Source organism: Helicoverpa zea, chromosome 1 (assembly GCF_022581195.2).
Source record: "Helicoverpa zea isolate HzStark_Cry1AcR chromosome 1, ilHelZeax1.1, whole genome shotgun sequence".
Lineage (NCBI taxonomy): Eukaryota > Metazoa > Arthropoda > Insecta > Lepidoptera > Noctuidae > Helicoverpa > Helicoverpa zea.
Window position 1 is genome coordinate 866,272 of NC_061452.1, and position 22,107 is coordinate 888,378.

General features: G+C 37.8%; 2 protein-coding genes across 2 annotated transcripts in view; both read left to right on the plus strand.

The window, feature by feature from the left end:
* Positions 1-352: 352 nt before the first annotated feature.
* LOC124633016 (chorion peroxidase) overlaps positions 353-22,107 on the plus strand; it is a 28,880-nt gene continuing 7,125 nt past the window's right edge. The window contains exons 1-4 of the mRNA XM_047168101.1: positions 353-526; positions 4,287-4,420; positions 5,417-5,649; positions 8,847-9,084. Of these exons, the coding sequence (XP_047024057.1) occupies positions 4,290-4,420; positions 5,417-5,649; positions 8,847-9,084 (602 nt within the window). The 5' untranslated portion in view covers positions 353-526; positions 4,287-4,289. The remainder of the gene's footprint in view (positions 527-4,286; positions 4,421-5,416; positions 5,650-8,846; positions 9,085-22,107) is intronic.
* Positions 10,377-15,462, plus strand: LOC124633025. Its single transcript, XM_047168114.1, has 2 exons — positions 10,377-10,985; positions 15,184-15,462. Exons 1-2 carry the CDS (start codon positions 10,487-10,489, stop codon positions 15,192-15,194), a joined length of 510 nt encoding a protein of 169 aa, XP_047024070.1. The 5' UTR covers positions 10,377-10,486; the 3' UTR covers positions 15,195-15,462.

Below are 22,107 nucleotides of genomic sequence, written 5' to 3' on the forward strand. Positions count from 1 at the left end.
TTTACGTAGATAACAATTTGTAATTACCTACCTAAACAAAATACTTACCTACCAAAATTCGTATAAAACACGAACACAACTAAAAATCGACAAATAATCTGCATCAAAATGCAAGAAAATATTTGTTACTCAAAAATGTGTTGAGATAGGCCAAGGTACACAAATTGCATAATATTATGCCAATTAAAAAATATTTTACCTACAAACCTATAAGTTTAGGGCCCTATTATACGACAGAATTATAAAGCTGCAGTACAATACCGTAGCTCAAATTAATAGCATTAATTAACATCCGTTGGGTTTTGTAAGGCTCTTCATTACTTAGTCATAGGCAATACGGCTGTGCGGTTGCTGGCCGGTGCGCGCACTTATTTGAAAAAAGAACAATCGTGCTTCTTTTGTTATTTTTTTTTTTCAGTTTACAATTTCTTCGGTAAAAGTTACATTATATCCTAAAACAGTTAAGAAATTATAATGCAGTGAAAAGTGTGTATTTTTAGTTAAAAAAAATAGAAAACTTATTCAAGTAAGTGTGAACAGAATCCCTTCGCCCTTAAAATATCTACTTTTTACATATGTGTAATGTGTATTTGCTAGTTAGTTATTTTTAGTTGTCCTTCAAAAAAATATTCTTCTAAGAAATTTGCTTTAAAAATGATGCATCGGTGGCTACTCGTATTATATCTTCTGTGCAGTAGGAGTCAAAAATAAGTACGTACATAACTAGCAAGTAATGAAACTTTTTTTAACAAGGGAGGGCCGGTAGGGCTTTTTACCAATTATAAAGAAAATATCAAAGTCGAAAGATGCAGTTTTTCGAGTATACTTAAAACGTGTTTTTATTTGTGATGAATTTTAAAAACATTAGTGAATATTAATGATGGAAATACACAATCTAGAATATAAATAAAAATTCTATTTTTGTACACAACTGTCTAGTCTAGTTCATTCAATCAATGTATTAATAAAACTAATTGTTGCTAATTCATTTATCTGATGATCTTTTGAAGTTTGTAATTATCTTGTAATAATATCTGTGCACCTATTTTAATATTAGCATACATTATTTATATGACCTATAAGAGAAAAAATGAATAAATTATTTTTTCCAGAATTTTCCGCGTGGAAAGTGAATGGTTCAAATACCGGTTTTCTTGTTCTTAACATTAAGATACTTTGTGTCAATTAATTAAACTTAGTTATTTTAAAAAACCGGTTCAACCACGCTGTGACTTATGAGTTTAATTCTAAATTTACCTGCCCTGGTAACCAAACACAGGGTCTATAGTAACCGATCACATGGACTTACGGTTAACGGAAATGATGCGTTTCTAACGTTCCAACCGGTTACCGAATATTGATACTATTTAAGTGCAGTCGTCGTCCGTAGTGCATTAGGGACCCTCAAATTTACCACGTTTTGTACTATTGACGGAGTGGTTAACTGACTCAGTAAGTGCCTATTTACTAATATAAGCTCTAGGTATATTTTGGGGAAGTCGGTGAAAAATAATTGAGCGAAAAATGACTATCCCGATCTTGTCTTTACCATTTCCATTGTCTACAAATATAAAATCTGCATTAATTAGTGTTTACTTAGAATATTAAACTAGATTATTCAGTGCACGTTACAAAAACTCTGGAATACAAAAGATCTTATGCACATTTTAATCCATGCGGTTCTCAATTAAAGAACGACGAAATTGTCGATGATATTACATAGATATATTTAATAATTAGATTTCCTCTGAATTGATTTGATTCAATTACTTAGGTAGTATTTAAATCAAGTCTTTATAAAAGAAATAATAAGTCTTTAGCATCTTGTTCATCCGAATATTTATATGCGAATGCTTTTAATGCACTCATAGGTAGGTACCTATTCATTCTAGGGTCATTGTCACCAGTCGATTCCCTCTATGACCTAATTACTTTTTTCTTTTTGGTACACAAAGACATGCTCATAAGACCTTGGGCCATGTGCACCGCCTAGTAGGTTTTATACTATTTAATTTTTTAAACAACTACTAAATATTAAGTGCTGCTTAGCGAATTCCTTGCTGATGGTATTTTCCTCATAAAGTCAAAATTTATGGATAAATTCATGGCAAATTGACTTACTTACGTCATGGATAGCGGCCTCGTGGAGAATCTGTTTAAACCTTTGCTCCTTTTGTGCCCACGTAGCCCACACAGTTTAGTATTTAAATTTATTTTATGACAATTTTTACAAGGAATAATTAAATTTAAAATTGGTTAAAAAGCGCCTCTTTGCATAAATTTATAGCTGAGATGTCACATTAATTCACTTCCCCTTCAATCGCTTGTCCCCGTAAGTTGTAGAAATTGGTGGATTTTACTAGCATCTACCCGAGGTTTCGCCTGCGTACTTAGGGAACTACGTCACGTACCTACCAAGATGATATACGGATGATAACTAGTCCTATGGCTTTCCTCCTGCATCTATCCAATTTTCAGCCGAATTGGTTCAGTCGTTCGTAAGTTATTACCTAGGTAGTGTTACAAACACAACTTTCTTTTATAGGGGCATTTGGATTAATATTTTTATAAGTCTATCTAAATATAACAAATGTTTTTCTAATATATAAGTGTTTTCGTAAGTCGATTTACGAGCTCATATTTTAACAGACATAAAAAGCAGGAAAGACCTGTTTTTTTGAAGGAAAATAACATTACTTTAGGTATCTATTGAATAAAAAAAACATAATAATAGGCAATTTATCCAATTGGATACCGCTGAGCTCATAAAGTTAAAATAAAAGGATTGAATATTTAAGACATCATTTGAATAAAATTAGTGACCATATAAATATACTAACAGACCATATATAATATGTCATCATCTACTTACAAAATTGCAAATTAAATAATTCACGCGTAAAAGATTCACGTTAATGTAATTTGGATAGAAGAAAAACAAGGTAGGTATATGGAAAAAATACATGGCGAACGTGACATAGAATGAGGTTTTAACTAGTTTTAAGCCCTACTTATGTATAAAAATAACTTCACAATGATTCATTAAACGATCAAATAAAACCATTGAGAAATGTTGTGTAACAAACCAGTTTCAAATATTTAACTGTAGCAATAATAACTTCTCGTATTAACGTGTTGTTAATAGAATAAAAATAAGACAAGGTTCATTCATATCGCCTACTCGTAGAAGTCTTATCATCCCACAAAAACATAGGGCCTCATTTTCACTCTCCTTTGTGAAGATTTTTTCTATGCTACTATTACAAAGCTGAAGAATTTGTTTCATTGATACAGAAAGAAGATATTCTCTCAGGAACTACAAAAACTACTGGACCAACTTGACAAAAATATTTCAGTGTTAGATACCTCGCATTAACGAAAAGGCCATTGAAAGGCTTTTTATCCGGGTGCTTGCCTGCAGTAGTCCCCAGGGGACGCTGGTAAGACCACCGGTAGAAGCTAGTTTAAAATATATTTTTCTATAATCAAATAATATAGCAACCTGAAATAAAATTGAAGTGATACCTATCAAGTTTTGTCTCATTCCCAAGATTGGACCCAAGCTAACCAGGTACATTACTTTTACTACGCTGTCTAGTGACTTATTTACATAGACTAACTCATAAACATACAAGCATGCCAGGGAGATAACATCTGTTTATAAGCAGATTACATTCAAACCGTACTATGTAAATATGGAGTATGCTATGTGCAATCCGTGTGTCTTACCATGGTTTCTAAGATAATAAAAAAATGTCACAAGTATTTTTTTACCGGAAAAATACTGGTTAAACTGGTTGATAATAAAAAGCAAATGATGTTTTAATTATGAAGTAATTTTGTTGAATTCTTTTGCAGCTATTAGTGAACCGAACAATTAAAAAAACTTATGGTCAATTATATCATAAACTTCTCATCAATAAATTGAGTGTTGACTACCGAAAACAAATAGATCCAGCATAGCACAGAACACATTTGAGGTTGGAGGCCTTTGGCCTTTCAAAAAAAAAAGCCAGCGTTAGTGACCAGCCACCCTGGTCCCTCATGCTTCCAATTTATTTTTATCAACTTTATCTGGCAGTTAGCGACGGGGCCCTAAGATTGAAGTACCTTGGTTACGTGACCAGAGTCTAGTAAAAATCATCCAATCTCCAATTTGGACCTAATTGGTTAAAACGCGTTATACCTGTCTACTAATCACACAAATACCAAAAGTCATAAAGCTTTTAATTGAATCTTCTCTAACACGTATTCCAATTTAATTATAGGTTAGTTATTCCTTCTAGGTAATGATGCAGGCGTCTTCAAGCAGCGAGCGCACTCCCCTGGTGCAACCCACATACGTCTTCGAGTCCAGCTTGGCACGTCGCTACCAGAAAAGACTGCACCACACACAATGTGCCATCTGCGTGTTTATTATGTAAGTAGGCTCTTTACCTGTAAAACTGCAGACTTCAAGATGTCACTTGTATGTTTTCAATGCGATCTTGAGACGTTATTTTTGATGGGCCCCCTCGGGGCAGGGCACGTGGTCCCGGCTGTTACACTCTTAACGGTCGTTAATACTATTCAATGTCAGAGGCCTTTAGGAAGTGAATACTATGTGCCATAAGGGCTTGTTAGATTAATAAAACTACAATAAGGAGGCTGCCAGAAAGTGTCGTTGACCATAACCAGAATAATTTGCATTAGTTGGTACCTCAATACCGACCTCAACATTGTAAAAACTATTTCTAAAGCTAAACTGGTTAATATTAAATAGTAATACGTAATGTGATTGTAGATCAAGAAAACACGTGCTTCGCGCAGGTTAAACTAAGTACTTACAACGTGTTTCTTTGATTAGAGGTAGATATTATTACCTAAGTAGGTTCCGCCGACACTCATTGGTGACTGTTTATGGAGTCAGGATGTTTGTGAGTTTCCAAAGGACTTATCAATCAAAGATATCTAGGGAGCAGTACCTATTGGACACGTGTCGCCACGCGTAACCATGGAGTTTCTTGCCCTTTCTTCTCCATAGGAAGTTACTTTTGGAATGGCCAATTAGAATCAAACCTATTTATAATTTTTGACGTTCATAAGTGCTTGTAAAGGCCTAAATGAAATAAATTATTTGACTTTGACTACCAATAAAAAAAAATACATTTGCATAAAACCTGCATTTAGTCCTACTATCCTACTAATATTATAAACGCGAAAGTTTGTATGTATGGATGTATGGATGTATGGATGTTTGTTACTCTTTCACGCAAAAACTACTGAATGGATTTTAATGAAACTTTACAATAATATAGCTTATACATCAGAATAACACATAGGCTACAATTTGTAAACATATTGTTCGAAATACTAAACCTGCGCAGACGAAGTCGCGGGCACCAGCTAGTAAGTAATATGAAAATGTCTTCCTCAGAGCGATACTATTGGTGGCTCTACTAGTAACTATCTCCTACAACTTGAGCAATGACTTCGACGATATGGACACCACAACAGTACCCAGTGCACCAGAGGTACCGCCAGAGAACAATCTGACACTTTTGGGGATGTTCCCTGGCATGATCCCGCCTGGACACTATGCTAATGGAACACCACTGGAAATGCCACCGGATTTACAACCGCTTCTGGACAAGGAGTGGCCGTTGAAAGGTATGTTTATTTTCTTTTTTATAATTCGTATATCCAAAATCATTCAAAAGCCTGATCTCTCTCCGGTCGTGTCGGATTGCTATCCCATCGGGCTATGAGAGTGAAGGAATAGTGAGTGACCTGTGTCTGCGCAAATGATTGTGCTCTTTAATAGAGTGATATGAGATATGAGATCAGCCGAATAGGCCGATACCTAATCGGCTAGGAGGACATCATATCCTAAATATCTTCCGCTCAGTAATGAGATGCTGCGTACGAGTTTATACCAACGTCATTTCGACAACATGTCACGTTAGTTTCAAAATCAATTCCTATTTACTATTTATAGATATTCTAGTAAACTAAATTATCATATCAGCTGCTAGTTAAAGCATTTTGTATACCTAATCAAAACGAGTTTAGTCGCGTTCACGAGTACTTAAATACGATGTTGTTTTGTTTATTCTGGCAAGTTGAATAAACTTTGTTGTCTTTTACCTAGAGCAAAAACTTTTCCACTATGTCTATAAAAAAAAGCTGAATAAATTAATGGCATCAAAACTGGGTGCGTCCCGCGTTTGCATCTATATTGAGACGATAGATTCTGCATGACTTAATTAATGACCAATCTAGATTTTAGGTCAATCAATGCCATTTGCATTCATGCATGCAGACTCTTCGTCAATCAAAATGGGGCCCAAATAATCGTAGATTCCTAAATCAACCTTATAACAATTAACTAGACCTATATTAACAATAAAAAGAGAAAATGCTTAAAATAATAAAGTATCAAAAAATTGCCGGTAGTGTCTAATTATAGGTGTCACGTTGAATGGCAATGCTTAATCGTTGTGCGAAATAAATGCCACTTATTATTATGATCTACTGATAAAAATGTATTTAAATGGGTGGTCTGGCTAGATTTTATCTTCTAATGATACATAATGTAAATAAATGTTGTGTTTTATGCATCGAATGTTAAGGAAGGTCAACGCTCTAGAGTGGCTGATTATCAAATTTATTTTTGGCTACTTGTACCTAGATTATAATACAGGTCATTGCTAAAACATACGAATAGATTTGAAGCTAGATTATTTTTTATTTATTGATTTGTCTGGCGTCAATACTTGACGTGATCAAGGAGAATTTCAATGAAAAGTGTCAAATAAATATCACAGGCTATCTTGAGGTTGTAAATGGTAATATGAAGTGCTCCATTGTCAAATTTTGAAACCAATGGATTATCTTGTTTGAGTAGGGAATGCTGCAAAATAATAAAAAAAACGGCCTGGTGTAAGTTCGTCTCGCGCACAGATTTCGTGCTTAGGTACCATTAGCGAAAAATTACCTTTGTTTTGTCTAGTTGAGTGGGAGGGAGGTCCCTAAAATATCCATTTCATTCTTAATTATTTATTGCTATAACGGCAAAAACAATACCTACACCTGTGAAAATGTCAACTAACTCACTACCACGATTTAACTCTTAGCATTTTCACGTCTGGTACGGAACTTTAAAAGTAATTTATTTTCTACCAAATAAGTAGATATTAAAATTAAAATAATATCCTTGTGGAACAAAGATAAAAAACAATATCGTGAACCAACCGGAAGCTTACAGCCTACGGAAATCTATTGACGTCTGTAAGAGCCGGGTTAAGAGTCGGTTAAGCCGGCTGTAAGAGTCGGGTTGGCCTGCTATAAATAGTACGCACACTGAGCCAACTAAACAGTTTAGTCGGTGATGAGTGCGCAAACTATCCAACAGTCTGCCGACTATTTGCTAGTTTCTAACCAACTGGTGAAAAGAGTGGTCGCACCGCACAGTGAAAATTAATAAAACATTGCATAGAAATGTTATTATTGCTCTCATACACCGGAGAAGGAAAATTAAAAAGAGAGCCCGAGAGTATTGGGTGCATCATATCTTTATAGTGATAGATTATTAAATGGAAAATTTTACACTATGCATTCCAAATTACTCGATTATTAAAGTGCAGGGCGTTTTTCGACTTCCTCGATCAAAGTTACGATCGAAGATTCCGAAATAAGTGACTGAGGATTGGGCGACGCCATTTTACAAAACACGCGCGACCGACCATTCGCTGTCAAAGCTCGGAGCGAACTGAACTATCGGCTTAGTCGGTCGACTAAAAAATCGTTATGTGTGCGCGTGTGGTAGGGAGTCAATACTGATTATACGGTCGGCTGATAGTTTGCCGACAGTTTAGTTTGAATTGAATCGGGAAGCCCATCAAACTTGTTTATCGGCCGATACCAAATCGCCATAGTGTGCGCACTTGCTTACATCTGCGTACTGATTAAGAGCCCGACCAAACTATCGGCCGATAAAAAGTCTGTGGTCTGCGGGGGCTCTAAAATATATGTTATCTGCTGCGTCGCTGTCTTCCTATGAATTACATTCTAGCTAGAGCGATTGACGTAGCTATCCAACAAGGAATTCGTTATAAATTACACATGTCTTTTAGATTGGGATATAAAAGCCTGCCATTTTTTTAATTAATAGCCTTTTTATCATCATTAATAAAACAAAATAAAACGTTAACGAAGCCTTTTACCATAAATTTATAAGTTGCCGACAAAAAGTTACGCGGTAACTTACATTTAAATAATATTTTAGCTATTCGCGTAGTTTCGTTTGTACAATAATAATAAATATTCATCAGTCAGTCATTGATACTATTGCAAAAGTTTCAAGTAGTAGTAAGTCAACAAGTATCCAGTTGTGATGAACCATTGACGTAACAACAACTACAGCAAGATCACGGCCGAATGATGCGTTCATATAATCTATTCCTAATACACTAACTGAATTAAATACTGAATTTATTTACATAATTTAGACGGAAAAACATATTTTGTCACTTAGGTACGTAGATTAAATAATAGATTAACAACTTTAATAATATAGGTTACCTAATAATTGCAAGAGAAAACATATATTGTCAATTACTTAGATTAGAATCTTAGGTTAATAATTATAATAAAATATAGATTAACGATGCAGATAATCTAGATCTGCATCTTTAAGCTGGTTTGAATTGCAATTTAATTAAGAACAATACGAAATCGAAATCATGAGACGAAATCATGAGACGGACTTAAATCACACTGTACGAGCTTTTGCACAGGAAAAAAATATTAAAATAGCATAATCAATAAGACTTCAAAGCCGTTCTTATAATGATCGATCTTTCTAGAAAAACCAGTAGCAGCCTGGGCTGCCACCCATCCGAGCAAAGCGGCCATAGACTCAGCCCTACTCAAGGGCAAAGCCGCTCTTCAAGAGCTGGCGAAGGTGGAACTGCTCCGAAGGCCCTTAGCCATGGACACTCCAGCTAACAGGGCACAGAGGGCTGCCGCTACTGGTGCTGATGTTAAACCGCTGGCCGATGCTGGGTATGCTGCTGAAATAGCCACCAAAGCTCTTATTAATGGGTAAGTTCTTCATTTGTCCGCTGTATGTTAGCTAGTGTCGTCTTGATAACTCTATGACCTGTTCTTTCTCCGGTCTTGCCGTTACCATCGGGCTATGAGAATGAAGGAAAAGTGAGTGCACCTGTGTCTGCGCAAATACTTGTGCACTATAGGTAATATTCCCTGTGCAGTTTTTATCCTTTCATGAGAACAGCCACCGTAGCCGATGATAACTCGACTAGCAGGACATCATATCACTCTGTTATGTTGGGAGACATAGAAATCTAAAAAGGTTGGAGGCTTCCTAGCTTTTTATGATCACGTTTTGTGCAAAAACGTGAATGGCGGTTTAGGAATAAAATTAGGACGTAAATACCATTTTTGGCATTGTCTCTGAACCAGTTCCGGTTTATTATAATGGTAACAATATTATATTAATACATATTATGCTAAGGTATTTTAATGGATCTACCTTGATGGCGTCAATCAGGTGATTAACGTATTTTACAAGATCGATTCAGTCAGCCTAGCCATTTATTATGTTTTAAATTATATTCAGCTGTCTTAGTGATATAGGTTCTTAAGCCGGATTTTTGACTCTTCAATTCCATAATGTCTTTCCGTACGTGGAAATATACCTGTCGGCGCCGCCGTAGAGAATATGAGAATACGTCGGATTAGAGTGACAGCTGAGGAAGTGTCACTCTGACGGAGCGTCAAGTTGGGAGCAGCGCGGGAACTTTGACATAAAGAAAAAGGCCCGCGCGCCCTCACCAGGCGAATCGTCTCAATTCGACGTCGTAATTTAGTTTATTGTTTGTTTATCACCATAATTGTTATTTCTTACTATAAAGTGTACTCAAGACAGTGCTGGCATTATTATTCATTATAAACTAAGCGTCTGCGGCTAGAGTAAACGATGGAGATTTCTGATGTTGGTAACGAAGAGCCGACATCAGAAGTGGGATCGAAGAGAGGTCATGCCGTGGATACGCAGCCATCAAAAAGCGACCCTGCAACGCAACTATTGTCAAGCATGGAGTCGCTCTTATCCCGGTTGGTCTCAATCCCACCGCCCCAGGCAGCAGTAAGTTCTAATGTGACACCAAAACTCATCCCATACGATCCTGACGATAAGGCCGCAGATATTGAAGATTGGTGTGCACTAACCGAAGTCATAGTAGAGAACAAAAATCTCGATGGTGTCGACTTACTAATGGCACTCACTAGAGCACTCAAAGGTCGTGCCGCTACCTGTTTAACCAAATTAAACTTGAAGAACATATCCTGGTGTAGTATTAAACAAATGTTATTGGCTAGATTTGCCAAACCGAAACTGATTCAAGATCATTTTGATGAGATATTGCGATTTCAAATCGAGGCTAAAGAAACTGCATCTGAGTCTGCGTTGCGCTTATGGAGCATGATCGAGCAAATTCCAAAAGCAGAATTATCCGAAGAGGTTATTACTGGGTTTGTCATATCTGTTTTATGCCAGAAGGATAACTTGATACGTAGAGAGCTAACATCCCATGTCGTTACTACTCGCGCTCAGCTATTTCGAATTCTTAATGGCATCTCGCTGAAACGCCGGACGGATAATACGGACGGGTGTCAAGACCCTGATGTGAAGCGACCGCGGGTGACAGATACGAGGTTTCTTGGCAAATGTCATCGTTGTGGCGTAAGGGGTCACAAACAGTTTGAATGCAAATCGCGTAAGGAAGATCAAGTATCGAAGCCTTCAGATTATTCAACTTCCACCAACAAGCAAGACAAAACCATTACCTGCTTTTCGTGCGGAAAGACTGGACACACATCACCAACTTGTCCCGACAAGAAGAGGCCCGGTGGGTTAGCGAACAAAGAAGTCAACCTCTGCGGCCATGACCCCTCCAGATCCTCGCTGGAGACATCTTCCGGTGAGCGGTTTCCTTTTCTATTCGATAGTGGATCATCTTGTTCACTCATAACTGAAAGTCTCTCTAAGCGGTTTCCGGGTACTGTACGCAACGATTTAGTTTACCTTACTGGTCTTGGCGGTAACGACGTCAAATGCTCTAGTCAAATGTTAAGCACAGTTACGATTGGTGATGTTCCGGTTGACATTACATTTCACATCGTGCCTGATTCCGATATTTCTGTGCCGATTATTATAGGTAGAGATATTTTGGACAAGGGTTTTTATGCAACAATTGATAATAACAAAGTTGTGCTTAATATGAAACAGGAGGCTAACTTTTGCATAAGCAAATTTAATGCGTACTTTGTTTCTGAGGTTGACACGGACTTAGTAAATGAAGATAAAGAAGCACTTTTAAGAATACTGAACAAATATTCTGATTATTTTGTTGATGGTGTACCAACAAGGCGCGTTAAAACAGGGCAGTTAGAGATTAAGTTGATAGACCCCCATAAAGTAGTTCATAGGTCACCTTATCGTTTAGCACCGGTAGAAAAACAGATAGTTCGTGAAAAAATACAAGATCTTCTTGATGCAGGAATTATTCGTGAGAGCTCCTCCCCCTTTTCAAGTCCTATACTTCTTGTAAAAAAGAAAGACAATACGGATAGAATGTGCGTCGACTACAGGGAGCTTAACTCAAACACTCATCCAGAACATTATCCATTGCCTCGCATAGAGGAACAGATAGATCAACTGACTTGCGCTAACTTTTTCTCATCACTTGATATGGCTAGCGGCTTCCACCAGATCCCTATTCATCCGAATTCAATTGAAATGACAGCCTTTGTAACTCCTGAAGGGCAATATGAATACCTCACTATGCCCTTTGGTTTACGTAACGCTCCATCCGTTTATCAAAGATGCATCAATAAAGCCTTGCAAAATCTCAACAACAAGCCTCTAATTTATATGGATGACGTTCTCTGCTATTCCCCTGATATTTCTCAAGGCCTGCAACGCTTAGATGATACCTTGTATGCCTTGACAGATGCTGGTTTTTCCCTAAACCCCAAAAAATGTAAATTCATGAAAGTTAAAATCAATTATCTGGGTTATTCAATACAAGCTGGCGAAATTAGACCAAACTCACTTAAGATTCAAGCTTTGGCAGATGCACCTCCTCCAAAAACAGGCACACACGTTCGTCAGTTTATTGGACTCGCGTCTTACTTCAGAAAATTTATTCCCAGTTTTACAAATGTCATTGGACCTCTTTATCCTTTAACTAAATTGAAGGGACCGATTAAATGGACTGACAAACATGAAGATATCCGTAGCAAGATAGTTGAGATTCTGACTTCCGAACCAGTTTTAACAATTTTCGACCCAGAATTGCCTGTTGAATTACATACAGACGCCAGCGCTGATGGCTACGGAGCAATTCTCATTCAAAGGAAAAACCTCTTGCCTCACGTAATAGAATATTATAGCAAACGTACATCTGAAGTAGAATCTCGCTATCACTCGTATGAATTAGAGACTTTAGCCGTCGTACGAGCGGTAGAACATTTTAGGCATTACTTGTATGGCAGGCGATTCACTGTTTATACAGATTGTAATTCGCTAAAGGCATCAAAGTCAAAAGTTGACCTCACTCCACGTGTACATCGCTGGTGGGCAATTTTGCAAGCGTATGATTTTGACATTGTCTATCGCGAAGGTCGCGGAATGGAACATGCTGATTATCTCTCCCGTAATCTACAACCCGAAGAAGGTGCCTCTTCTAACATATCTCCTATTAGGAAAGAAGTTAAATTTGTAGAACTACATCAAGGTTGGCTTTCCGTGGAACAGAAACGAGATAGCGAAATCCAAGACCTAATAAACAAGCACAACAACAATGATATGCCTGATTCGGTAGCTCGCACGTATGACGTTAGAGATGGTATTTTATATAGGAAAGTCGAACGAAATAAAGCTACTGTGTGGTTACCTGTTGTTCCCCGATCCCTTATTTGGACACTAATTAACCATGTTCATAACGAAATACAACATCTCGGTAGTGACAAAACGTTAGACAAACTTTATGAACAATATTGGTTTCCCCAAATGTCTAAAAGTGTGCGACAATTTGTTGATTCGTGCATAGTTTGTAAAGCGTCTAAAGGGCCTTCGGGAGCTCAATCAGTTCGCTTGCACTCTATCCCTAAAGTACCCGTGCCATGGCATACGATCCATATAGATTTCACTGGGAAATTGAGTGGTAAAAGCGATCGCAAAGAATATTGCTCGGTTATCATAGATGCGTTTAGTAAATACGTTCTTCTCGAGCATACGGCGTCACTCGACGCCACTAGTGCGGTGCGTGCTCTAGAAAAAGCTGTCCATCTCTTTGGGGCCCCTAAACGTGTTATTGCAGATCAGGCTCGATGCTATATTAGTGCCGAATTCAAGAAATTTTGTACTGAGCATAAAATCAGTCTTCATTTCATTGCAACAGGTTCTAGTAGAGCGAATGGTCAAGTAGAGAGAGTCATGAGAACGTTGAAAAGCTTGCTTACGATAGTAGAAAATGAACAGAACAAAACATGGCGTGACGAACTAGGCAATATTCAGTTAGCGCTAAATAGTACGAAATCCACAGTGACTAAATACTCACCAACAGAATTAATGTTCGGGATTCGCGCACAATCATTGGGTATGTCTAAAATTTCTATCGCACAATCGGACGAGGAGATTAAAAGGTTAGATTTAGAATCCGTTAGAGAGAATGCGTCAAATAATATCGAAAAGGCTGCATTAGCAGACACTCGTCGGTTTAATCGTGGTCGCGCTAATATCAAACCATTCACCAAGGGTGACTTTGTTTTTCTCAAAACCGGTGAACGAAACCAAACTAAATTAGACAAGAAGTTTAAAGGGCCATTCATAATAACATCGGTATTAGAAAATGATCGCTACGAACTGAAAAATATTAACGGTTCAAATCGCGTTTACAAATATGCTCATGAGAACTTGCGTCCAGTACCTAAGGGACATACCGGTTTACTTGAAATCACTGACAGCCTATTGAATGAAGAGGAGACCGTGTCGGCGTCGGATGAATTGACACAAAACTGTAATGATTTCGGTGATACTCCAAATTTCGGGGATATGTTGCGTGCAGACTCGGTCACTGCTTCAGCTGATTCTGAAACGTTCACTGCGTGGTCAGATACGCTTAGCCTCTATGACTCTGACACCTTAGATGTACAATATGAAGTCGAAGTTCATACTGAGCAGGATTGTCCATAACAGAAAGGTTAGTTACTGTGTTATGTATTATGAATGAGTATGTGTGATAGATCAAGGTTGAGAGACAGTGCAGTCCGGTCTATGTTTGGGATGTTGTGTTACACAAGCTGGTCGAAGGGACAGTGTCGTCCGGTCCATGTCGCTTTGGCGGCTGGTCGAAGGGACGCACTCGTCCGGTCCATGCTTGTGACAAACTGGTCGAAGGGGCAGTGTCGTCCGGTCCATGTCGCTTTGGCGGCTGGTCGAAGGGACGCACTCGTCCGGTCCATGTTTGTGGTTGTGTTATACAGGCTGGTCGAAGGGGCAGTGTCGTCCGGTCCATGTCGCTTTGGCGGCTGGTCGAAGGGACGCACTCGTCCGGTCCATGCTTGTGACAAACTGGTCGAAGGGGCAGTGTCGTCCGGTCCATGTCGCTTTGGCGGCTGGTCGAAGGGACGCACTCGTCCGGTCCATGTTTGTGGTTGTGTTATACAGGCTGGTCGAAGGGGCAGTGTCGTCCGGTCCATGTCGCTTTGGCGGCTGGTCGAAGGGACGCACTCGTCCGGTCCATGCTTGTGACAAACTGGTCGAAGGGGCAGTGTCGTCCGGTCCATGTCGCTTTGGCGGTTGGTCGAAGGGACGCACTCGTCCGGTCCATGTTTGTGGTTTTGTGTTATACAACTGGTCGAAGGGACAGTGTTGTCCGGTCCATGTCGCTTTGGTGGCTGGTCGAAGGGACGCACTCGTCCGGTCCACGTTGTGGTGTGTAATGTTATGGTGTATGAAGTTATGGTGTGTAAAGTTGTAGTATGTAAAGTCGCCGTGTGTAAAGTTGTTGTGTGGGCAAAATGTTGCTTCTGTATTATGGTAGACATTATGGCATTATGTTCGTCAGGGTGGACGAGCGGATCATTAGCCGTGTACTGTTTTGATCTTTCCAGGACGCCATTAAACTACTACGTCCGAGGACGGACGATTGTCAGTCTGGCCGTGTCGGCGCCGCCGTAGAGAATATGAGAATACGTCGGATTAGAGTGACAGCTGAGGAAGTGTCACTCTGACGGAGCGTCAAGTTGGGAGCAGCGCGGGAACTTTGACATAAAGAAAAAGGCCCGCGCGCCCTCACCAGGCGAATCGTCTCAATTCGACGTCGTAATTTAGTTTATTGTTTGTTTATCACCATAATTGTTATTTCTTACTATAAAGTGTACTCAAGACAGTGCTGGCATTATTATTCATTATAAACTAAGCGTCTGCGGCTAGAGTAAACGATGGAGATTTCTGATGTTGGTAACGAAGAGCCGACATACCTATAAAAAGATGATCAAAATATCATAAAAAACATAAGAATACTTATGTCAAATGTCAAATTCATAATTATTGTAATTAAGGAGACATTTACTTGGCGTTTTTTATAATTCCTAGACTCAAATATTCTAGATTTCAGCACTAATGGGCCTGATAACATCTTGAACAGATTTATAAATCTACCGATTCGTATTTTCTGCAAGCTTTATAAGTAGTCAGTTGCTTGAAGTAAAATAATAAATAAATTCATTCACGTTCCGTAGAAGGTATCGTACAAAATTTAACTTTTCTCATGAATGAACCACAAATGGAGCCAAGTAAAAAGATAACGGAAGAATTTTCTTTATTTTATAAAGTGCAATGGTTTTCCAAAACATTTTGTTGCACTTTGTGAAAGAATGAGGAAACTTCATATTTATGCAAACAAACTATTTTCGTAAGTCAAACTACGACATTGATTAGAATTGATTTGATCTGGATCGAATTCCAGAACATGATACTCTGTGACTTTATAATGTGAACTTAATATTCTATACAAATATTATGCTTTAATGAATAACATATCATATTAAGGCTATCAGAAATATAATGGAATCGCTACTGTATTATCATAGTTATTTTAAAAGTAGTAACCTCATCTAACACGCCTTACCAAATAGAGATTGGCTTCGAGCATAATTTTCAGTAAGACTAAAAAACTATGATCTTATCTTAAGTATTGGTCCTACGTGGACACTTCTTTCCAATAACTAGAGAATTCATTATTTTACATAATCAGTACTTTAACTAACATTTCCATAAAATTACCAGTTTCAGTATTGTACCGAAAGATCTTATTATTTCTATCACCTTTCTAGAAACACAATCCTCTTTGATCGAATATAAATCTCCTTAGTACAATTTATCCGGCCTCGTACGGTAAGATTCAATCATCCACTTAACGCCCCATGTTTACAATACATAGGTTACTATAAAGCCATCATCAGACCAATATGGTGGTCAGTCCTCAATTGTATGACGTCTTCCGGCCACCTAGATACGTTCAATTGTTAACTGCCGCTGCATAGATGCATCTAGTCTCATCTAATTCTGATAGTTACCTACTATTTAATGTAAAAGTGCATCAAAGATATGATTCACTTTTTATTTGATCGTTGTGGACAGACGACAGTCCTGGATAAGATGAACAGTTTATACATAGAGTATGAAGACATATACAATAGGCATGATGACAAATTTTTAAATTCCTTTGTATGATGTAGGTATACGTCTATTTTATATGAAAAATTATTAATTTTAAGAAAATGCGAAGTTTTTTTATCAAATAATTGCATTTTTCTCTGTCCACTTTGAATCCGGCGCGAAAACGCTTGTCAGTGTCATGTCGTCACTTGTGACGTCACGACTGAAATTACAAGACGCAAGTAAACAACGCTCGTGCAATAATTAAGTTTTTTGTGTTATTAAATATGAATTCGAAAGGGCATAGGTGTTGTGGGGTCCCCCAGTGTAAGAACACATCCAAAACAACTCCTGATAAGTTATTTGTGTACGTTCCTCACAATAAAAAAATACGAAACAAGTGGCTTAAACTTGCAAAGCGAGATTCAAAAGCAATATTGCCCAGGGTACAACTTTATTTTTGTGAAGATCACTTTGATGTAAGTTATTACATAGTTCTCTAGATTCTAGCATAGTTTATAATCAAGGGCGGATCCAGCTTCGGCACCAGGGGGGGGTCACACAGTCGTGGTCAAGTCACAAAAAATATTATATTGTAGCGTATAGATCTGTTAATATTAAAAGTAGTAGTATAAATACAATAAGCGCGATCGTAGCGAGCTCGAAATTTTTACGAATGTGAAGAAAAGTGTTTTCATGTAGAAAATGGCCCGAGCAGAGTGAGCGCAATTTCTCGTATCTAGACACACGGCAGTGTGTCCGCCAAGTTCGAGCAAAAAAAGCGACACACCGGCCGTGGGTTATATTACACGAACCATTTCGGGCCAAATTCGACCCCCCTGTAACTCAAAATCTATTTTATTTACGCATATCAAATTTCTAGTATCTATTGAGACCCCCTCACTTATCTAAAATATACAATTTCATTAATATACCTATTGTAGGTCTTGAGATATTGACGTCAGAAAATCGCTATTTTTACTATACACTCACTGACTGACTGACTGACTCACTCATCAAAAACCTAGACCACTTCCAATGGTCGTATTGACTTGAAATTTGGCATGGAGGTAGGTCTTTATGTCAAGGTAAAGGGAAAAATCTGAAAATGGCCAAGTGTGGGTCGGTTTCAAAATAATGAAGGTGTTTTATACCCGGTGTAAAATACCCCTAAGGAATTAAAACGAACTAAATGTATCTATATTTATATGATATATCTTCGAATGGTCGTACCGATCTGAAATTCGTTACAAAGGTTTGTATTTAGTCAAAGTAAAGTAAAAATCTGAAAACGGTCAAGTGTGAATCACTTTCGAAAATAACGAATGTGTAACTTTGATCCACGAACATAATATATGATAACATGTCATGTCAGTCAGTTGGTAAATCTAGTCCATTTAGTTAATCTAGTTCATTTCTTTGTAAGAAATATAGTGCATATTAAAAAAATCTGAAAGATAGTATAAATGAGACATTTTTTTAACTAACTTCATCATAAGAAAAAAATAAAATAAACAACCTTACAAAAATAAATGAAATCCCACCCAAAACAAAAATGTGAAAGACTGCCAAGTTCGATAATATGGGAATGCTTCGCCTATAAAAGAAGTGAGATCTGAATAAGTACCAAGTTCCATACACATACCTCAGTTAAAAATAGTTACTTTTTAATGATGTTACTTGGCAAGTTTTAATAGAAAATTAAATACTTGATTCATGCATTTAGTAGGTTTATAACAAGGTGTGTGAAAACTTGCCAAGTAACATCATTAAAAAGTAACTATTTTTAACTGAGGTATGTGTATGGAACTTGGTACTTATTCAGATCTCACTTCTTTTATAGGCGAAGCATTCCCATATTATCGAACTTGGCAGTCTTTCACATTTTTGTTTTGGGTGAGTTTATACTACACACACGTGCTAAAAAAAAAGCGCGAACGAAGCGAGCGCGAAAATTTTTGTTCAAGTCGAGGACTAAGGTTAAAAAAGTGTTTTTATGTAGAAAATGGCCCGAGCTGAGCGAACGCGATTTCTTGGACAGAATCACAGACGCGAAATTGAAAAAAGCGCGAGCGAAGCGAGCGCGAAAATTTTTTTCAGTTCGAGGACTAAAAGTAGATGAAAACGCTTTCTTGCTGTATAACAAATAGACAGCACAAATACAAGAAAGTGCGATCATAGCAAGCGCGAGAATTTTTTCAGGTTGAAGACTAAACGTTTGAAAAGTATTGTGTACGTAGAAAAGGCCGCGTACGTTTTTTTTATTGCAGCAACAGTAAAACATTTTCTGTGAAAACTTCAATTGTCTTACTATTGGTAAGGGTTCATGAGATCAGGGCCGTCTCTAGCTCATGTAGCGCCTCGGTGCAATCATCACCCAAGCGCCACCTATGTATCTATTGAAAGATTTTGAGTAGTACATATTGTATGTACTACTCAAAATCTTTCAATAGATACCATCATCCTCCGAGCCTTTTTCCCAATCATGTTGGGGTCGGCTTCCAGTCTAACCGGATTCAGCTGAGTACCAATGCTTTACAAGAAGCGACTGCCTATCTGACCTCCTCAACCCAGTTACCCGGGCAACCCGATACCCCTTGGTTAGACTGGTGTCAGACTACTCAAAATCAAAAGGAATATAAATAAGAACGTTCGAACGAAAGTCACTTTTTTGGTAGGTAAAGGACTTATAAAATGTTTCCGAATCATTGTAGGCTCAAACTGTTGACCAGATTTAAGTTATGAAAGCCGAGACAGGACTACGTTATTGTAAAAATTAGCGCGAGCGAAGCGAGCGCGCAAATTTTTTAATTTTGGGACACAAAAAGTTCATAAGTTTTAAAAAGCGCTGTAAAGTACCTAACAAGCAGTCGGAAGCGCAAACTGTTTTGTTTTTGAGGACTCCATTAATATATTTTTTTGTTATATTTGACTTATGAAGTTATCAAGGCAAGGTATATATGATATTGCGCGAGCGAAGCGAGCGCGAAATTTTTTGAGCCTACGACACAAAAGCACCTGATTAAATACATTGTAAAGCAACACGTAGCCGCGAGCGCAGCGAGCGCGAACTTTTTTAAATTATTTGTTTGAAGACTCACAAATCAGACTGGGAATTACGTACAAATAAAAAGGAACCGTGATTAGAGCGAGTGCCATTTGTGTTCGTTGATTCGGTGCGTCATTAAAAATAATAAATAATCAGAAATACAGTACAGACATAGTCATTTACTCGTGAGCGTAGCGAGCTAGAATTTTTTCACTTAGTTGGAGGATGTTAAAAGTTAAAAATAATCAAAATGATCGATCCAACAAAGCGAAGGCGACTTTTTTGTCAGTATCATGATACAGTGTGGAACTTCCTTATCGAACGGGTGTAATTTCTTCGAAATTTCCTGGTGGTGGGGCGTCCCGCGGCGCCCCTGATATCGAGGCGCCCGGGTTATTCGCACACCCTGCACCATAGGTTAAGACGGCCCTGCATGAGATACAGCATGTAATGTAGACAACCCGGACAGCGGATTCTTAGTAACAGGGTCCCGTTTCCTCCTTTTGGGTACGGATAAAGAGTAAATAAAGAATAGAGAGCGAGCGTTGCGAGCACGAATTCATCAGCAAAACTACTCTACCTGTAACTATGTAGGTATCTACCTATTCACTCGGAATAAAAATTATCTTATACTTATAACAAAAACTGAAAACATCGTGTTTAACCATTTCAATTATTGGTCCTCTTAGGTCCTGAACCTGGCCCAGGGGGGGGTCATGACCTTGTGACCTACCCCCTGGATCCGCCGTTGTTTATAATGTAAATAACTATTTCGAGGTTAGGTTTCATCTCTCATTGTTTTTTAATTAAACTAGTATACTTACATGGAAGTTTTAACATTTCTAAATTCAGCTGAACAAAAATCTTTATTTGATGCCAAAAACTCTCCCAGCATTATGATATCAATTCTAGGCAAATTAGCGCTGTTTGCCTTGATAAATCCGGGCTCCATAACTCGTGTTATAAACAATTAATTAATTAAAAACAAAGATCGCAGTGGAAGTTCACAATAACGAAATGTGACGTTCTCGCGCTTTCGCGCGAGTTGTTTTCAGAGATGACGTCACGAGCTCTGATTGGTGTTCAAGATATCATGGCGGATTGCCTTATTTCGTAATTTTATTTTATAAAAATACATATTAATCACATTATTAATAAAGAAAACAATGCGCGTTTTATATTCCAAGCTTCAAGTTTAATTTAATAAATATATTATTTTAATGATTTTTGATTACTGTCATCATGCCTATTGCATATTGTGTAGGTATGTAAAATTGTTTTGAGGTTCCTCCATAAGTCACCAAGTATGACGGTGGATGGTTCACAATATCATGATGCCACATGTAATATGAAAGTCGGTGGTAAGCGGTAAATGATAGTTAGCCGTCCGCGCGAAGAAAAGCTTATTTTATACGTGTATCAGCAGTACGTAATCTAACACCAAATTAAGTGTCCTAAGTAGTGACGTTTACTTTGTTTAATTGGCTTCCGTCCTCACTTCGGTTACTTACCTACGTACTTGAAAACTATCTGAAAAGGACAATGACCGGAGTTTCGGATCACCTATTACGTAGTATTTATTTTACTTTAGTACCTAAGTAATTTTATGAGACGAAAAACGGAAATCACATTCACAAAGGTTGCATAAAACTAATTAATTGTCCCAATGCAATTCGAGAAATAGCTATGCATTAATTTCATCACATTAATTTGTTTATCTATAACTCTTAATCACTTGTATTTACATAAATGTTTAGAAGGTCATGGTATCCAATCCGGAAGGAAAAAACCTGTAAATATGATTTTAATAATTTATCTATGACGCGTTTACGTCCGACCTCAACGCGACATTTGTTGCAGGTCAGGAATCAGGAACCAAAATGTTTTCAAAATTACATTTACATTATCTAATAGGCAAACACATAAATATCGTGTGACAGCCGGAATTAGGACAAGCGAATACCAGTCGTGGGTATATGATACATGATCTGTGTTATAAAACCGCGTAACTTTAGCCGAACGTTGGTTTGGCTTCATACCGCCTGACTGGTCGCGGGTTACCGAACTCGGCCAAATATATTGATCGAAATGTACCTACCTAATAGTGTTAAATTGATACCAATATAACTAAACTTAACTTTCACTTCCTACTTTGTAATCTTTCTTCTTAGGTACTCCATACTCACATTCTTTATTATCATTTTGAAATATGGAGAGATCAGTGGTAAATCTAAAGGGGAAGTAGGCTGTACTTCCCCCCTAAATTCTTACTTGAAGCTGCTGGTTTAGATAAACCTTACTAGATACAATAGTATAGAGAGATATG